Below are 5,581 nucleotides of genomic sequence, written 5' to 3'. Positions count from 1 at the left end.
ATGTCCAATTCACGTTTTCACAACGGAAATTGCAATGTTGTTAATACATTGTGAAATAATGTTGTGAAAACGTTGCATCACGACCTTACCAATGCAACAATGTTGTGACAAGATAGTGTGTTAACTAGTATCTGGACAAGTGTGAGATACAAATGTATAACACAATAATTATGTCACATTGTGCCTTTATCAGTGTACCCTTAAAAGAGGCAATATTTTACAGTTGTTTTCGTCAGCAAAACAGGAAACAACATCAGTACTGTCTGCTTTTCAAATCAGTCTATATTTTACACCATGGTGTAGAAAACTCAATACTATACAACTCGGATAAATTGCAGAATCCGAGGATGGCCCTGTTCCCAGCTGAAACTAATTCTTGCAATTATTCACAACTTTTATAAAAGGTGTGGCAACTCGGCAACAAGGGTTCCAGTGGTTATGTACTGGTCGCCAGTTTCCATGCTTTTGGTCAGATATCTCGCCAGATCCAAGTTTTATGCAACTCCTCAACAAGTGAATGCCCATTTGCATATAACTTCAGTGCATACAATTAATTACATACAAGTTGTATGCCCCTTTGACTGCCAGTGAACTCTCAGCAATATGTCAGCAATATGATGGCAGAGCTACAGATAAGCTGCATATTTTGTTATATATTCCCCCAAACTATTCAAAACCCAATTAACTTGTGAACAGAAACGCATGCATTAAATGATAACCTAATTGTATGAAAACAGCACACGTTAATACCCAATGAAGCTTTTTACGAGCTATTTTACTTTCTGAGTCAAGCCTATATGTACATATCTTAAACATCATTTCATTTTTTGGGAAATCTCAAAATGTGTAATAACCCAATTAGAACAAAAACCTTTGAGAAAAAACTCAATTGCTCAAATAGCCTTCTGGAACTCTGTGATGGAAACCTATAAATATTTGGACAAAGCAGGCCAGGTTTCAGCTTTAATTGCTGAAACAGGGCATCAAACTTGCATCCTGCATCAAGGTGTGTTTGGGAGATATACTACAAACAAGAGTTTATGCTCACGTTTTATTCGCCAGGATTCTGTGATGCAATTTCCCTATTTGGGAACTGGATGAACTTACTGATAAAAGGAACACAAAGGTATCAAGACAAAAAGGTGTGTAGAGAAGACTACCCTGGCCTGTGTCAGTGTGTCTTTCTAGCCTGGTGGCCAGCCCAATTGACGTTTCCCCAACACATGCAGATGTAGGTGGTACACAGACTGCCCTCCAAGCCGACCATCATTGATTACCACCCGATAGCCTTCATCTAAACCTTGATCTGCAGCCACCCTCTTGGCCACGAGCAGCAGGTGCCCCAGAATCTGGGGAAAGAATCAAGACCAACCTGCACATGACAATTCCCATACATTGCTGCATCATACAGAAATAAAGAACTAATTTCCCTGCAGAAAATTTGTTTGTAATTTATGTGTATCAAGTTAGTTCTGAGCCACTTATAAAAGGTGTCAAAACAGATGCATGCAAGGTCAGATAAGATGCTAGTTGTCAGTTGTTGGTCTGAAATATATCAAATTCAAGTGTTTATTCACATGTATTATTTTTGAACAAATTTCAAGCTATGTACTTGAACCATGTTCAGAAATACTCATATTTGGACTCACAGTGATACAGATACTTAAAAAATCCAGATACAGATACGCCGCACTCAGCAATATTCAAGCTATGTGACAGCGGTCTGTAAATAATTGAGCCTGCACCAGACAATCCAGCGACTGACATCATGAGCATCGATCCACACAATTGGGATACTATGACATGCATCAACCAAGTCAGTGAGCCTGACCATCCGATCCCGTTAGTTTCCTCTTACGACAAGCATAATCACCTTTTACGGCAAGCACGTATGAAGACCTATTCTACCCCGAAATTTTCAAAAACTTAATAAACTAGAATATAACATCAACCCAGCTAATCAGGAACACTTTAAAATGAAGGGATAAGGTAATACCAGGACTGTGTATTCCAGTACATACATTGATGACAGGCTAGTTTGGGTACAAAAAGCGGAATTGTATTTGCTTTGGGAACAAAATAAAAACCATTGCATGTATAACTACACAGTTATATCTATTTAGAAATATAAGAAAGCTACATGATCAGAAGAATGAAGAACGAATCGTGGTTAATTCACATTAAAACATTGATTTATCATGACATCATTTCTGACATTCGACCATACGCTCGCTCGCAACTTGATGTCGTAAATAGGACAACGTTGTTTTTGAGAAGAAAGTGTCTAGTGAGTTATTCTCCTTAGATGTAGCTGGACAGCACAGATGAACGCAATGGCCGAACAATCGCACCCAAAGGTGGGAGAAATGTGACATTAGATATTGGGAGAAAAGGTGCAGATAATCCACATGAAAATGATAAGAATACCAAACTTAACCCCCCTGAACATAAAACAGAGTTTTCGGACATTGCTGAGGTTGGATTGTATTCGGGGAGTCATCATTATTTAAATAGGGGTAATTTTGTAAACACATTTGACACATTTGAAAACTGTACAAAATGTTGATACCTCATAATCTGAGAAATAGACGACTCATTCATTTCTTCAGGAAAGGCTGCATTATATTATACACAAAGCCAAAAGAGTTCACGAATAATAATTAGCATTTGTTACATGTTCCTATTCTATTTGCCACTTTGTGTATTGGTTACAGCCCTAATATGATGTCCTGACTCCCCATGTATGAAATGCTCCTTTGATACCTGTTTGTCTCCATCTTCTGCAGTGGCAAGGCGTTCAATGGGTTTCACTGGTACAACAAGGAAGTGGACTGGAGCCTGGGCGCTGATGTCATTGAACACAACACACTGAAAAATAAAGTACTAATGCCATGACACTTCTACCTTAGGAAAGAAAATGCATGAGAAAACACATAGTCTAGGTTGGTTAGCAAAGCGAACTGAGACATGAATCATTCCTCAAACGTTCAGGTTGATATTTTGACATTGGTTTTATCAGCAGAAAGCAGATTATTTTCTTAAAATGGGGGTGATAACGAGAAAAGTTATTAAACTGGTTTTAAAACACCAATGTTACATGCTTGTTCAGTTCAATTTGGTTATGGGATACTGTATGCTTGTTCCAAATAAGTCTGATGAAAACAATAAAAAACACATCTGGCACAGACAAAAGCATCATTCAGATTGTCGCTCCAAGAGAAAATGAAACGACTCTCGCTTAGTCCAGATATCATGTTTGCATTATTCAAACTTTTGCCACTAGAGAAAATGAAAAGACTCATGCTCAAGTTCAGATATCCTGTAAGCATCATTTAAGCTGGCAGAAAAGGCAAGGCAACGTGACAAAGCAGACCGAGAAGGCAAGGTAACGACGTGACACAGCAGACAGAAAAGGTAAGGTAACAACGTGACACAGCAGACGGAGAAGGCAAGGTAACACCATGAATGTTTATTCCTAATACAGGATATTTATCATCCCCATACACACTCACGTGATAACCTCTATATACCCTACCCAATCATATATTTATCTACTACATCTAAAGTTATAGTGCATATATATTTTAATTATCTTCATATACCTACACATATATACTATTTATATATACTATAGTAGGTTACTTTATCCTTCACCATTTACAATTTTTTGGGTATGGTGGTTTATCATTATTCAACTTATTATTTATTAAACCCTACCTACCCCGTCGACAAAATACAAGACTTGAGAAGTCGACGTTTAATCACAAATTCAGTCAGTTACTTGCAGGATTGAGTACAATTACTGTGACACAATACTTGAGTTTGTCTTCCTTATTTATTGTTGTGGCCGTTATGATTATGGGTTGTGGCCCTTTTGACTTTTTCTGTGACTGTTTTGACTTTACCTTTTGAGGCCATTCTGACATGAGGCCGTTTTGACCCGCTCCCGATAACTCGAGCCACAGTCGAAAACGAAAGCAAATAATATTGAAACGAATAGTATCAGTGACTATCACATTGTGCTTACATTCATGTCAGTTTGTAGGTGGAGTTAATGGAACCATGTTACTGTAGTAAGACATAGATTTTACAACAGAACAGTTTCAGTGCGTGACAACACTCCCCACTTACACTGAGCCTGTGATGATTATCAGATTCAGTATGGCGAGTGTGTTGGAGTTACATTCATCTGGAGCACACTAGATATATTCCGGATAGCCTAATAAAGCCTTGACACGAGGACCCTTCTCCATATGTAAATATATAACTATACACATGTTACAATACATTTTATACACACGCATGTACACGTACCACGTCGTCCTTGAATAGAAAATTGGTAGGTATCTCTCCGCGTATGATCTTGCCAAAGATGGTGTCACCACCCGGGGTCGAGGTCTGGGCTTTATCTGTTTCCGACATTTCCGCCCCTCAGTTGGGATTCCCAAACACGCTTGCAGGTCTTCTTCTCCCAGCAGCAGGGAGAACACCGGCTGAAAAGTGGTTATGCTATGGTTAAAACGGCGCTGTGCCAAAACGTGTCCCACATATTGGAGAAAACGGCCAAAACACATCAGTAGTATAGACAATGACAGTTCTGCCGCAACTCCACTGGAGCCAGATTTATATACCTATACTGCTACTACAGAGGGAATTTTTTATGCAAAAATGATGATGCGATTCAACGATCGTCATGAGACTAAACTAAAGTGTAATGAAAATATTCTCTATTATTTTTACTCATACTCATACAATTATTTTGAACAGAGTGATATTCAACGTTTTTATTAAAGGGGCACTGATCTAACGCAATTCCCCGGACTGGTTGTTGCCTTTGTTATTGTTTTTTCCCCCGTGAGTACCCTGATGATACGCAACGCAACTGAGCGTGACCAGAGACTGGGCTACCGTCTGCAAGGACAGCTAAATAAACTTGGAGGCTGGAGGCAATATTTGTTTTATGCATTTTTGCATAAACACTGATTGGTTAACTGTGATCTATACAGATTTCGACAAAGGGCGCATGTTAATTAATTTCTTCAGCCGAAACAAGCAGACAAAAAGAACAGCGGAGCTCATCGGATGTCGTCATTTGGAAATACCCCAGATGGTTATTAGTCAAGCACCAAATTTGGCACAGGTGTAGACCAGAACATAATTAATCCATTTTTGGAGGGCGCCAAAGCCGGCGCTCATTGGGGCGGCCATATTGGCAAAATCCAAGATGGCCGCCAATTTGATTTTTCCTAACTTCATTACCAAAAGTCATAGGATCCTGAATTGAGGCTCTTTTTGTAGGTTTTTGACCTCAAGGTTTCCAAATGTGATCCTTGTTTTGATGTAGAAGTGCTTTTTGGCCAATTAAGTGGTTGAAAACATATTTTATTCAAATCAGATATCTTTTTTATGGTCATTTTACCTCACAGAAAAAGTTCACAAATGAGAACAGCATAAGAAATATAAAAAAAACACATAACAAACTGTGCTTTGTTTTGACATACAAAATATGCTTTGGACAATTTAATTGTCAGAGTATTGAGGGCAAAAACTTCCTGGTTCAGGCTTAATTTTGATGCGACAC

The 5,581-nt window shown here is 38.6% G+C and overlaps 1 protein-coding gene across 1 annotated transcript; it reads right to left on the bottom strand.

The window, feature by feature from the left end:
• Positions 1-1,037: 1,037 nt before the first annotated feature.
• LOC124123078 (adenosine 5'-monophosphoramidase HINT1-like) lies at positions 1,038-4,528 on the bottom strand. Its single transcript, XM_046486339.2, has 3 exons — positions 4,315-4,528; positions 2,764-2,868; positions 1,038-1,349 (listed from the first exon to the last, which is right to left on the bottom strand). Exons 1-3 carry the CDS (start codon positions 4,420-4,422, stop codon positions 1,185-1,187), a joined length of 378 nt encoding a protein of 125 aa, XP_046342295.1. The 5' UTR covers positions 4,423-4,528; the 3' UTR covers positions 1,038-1,184.
• Positions 4,529-5,581: the final 1,053 nt, after the last annotated feature.

Source organism: Haliotis rufescens, unplaced genomic scaffold, assembly GCF_023055435.1.
Source record: "Haliotis rufescens isolate VD_foot unplaced genomic scaffold, xgHalRufe1.0.p SCAF_14, whole genome shotgun sequence".
NCBI lineage: Eukaryota > Metazoa > Mollusca > Gastropoda > Lepetellida > Haliotidae > Haliotis > Haliotis rufescens.
The sequence above is the reverse complement of the archived record's forward strand: the minus strand, read 5'-3'. Positions and strand labels throughout refer to the sequence as shown.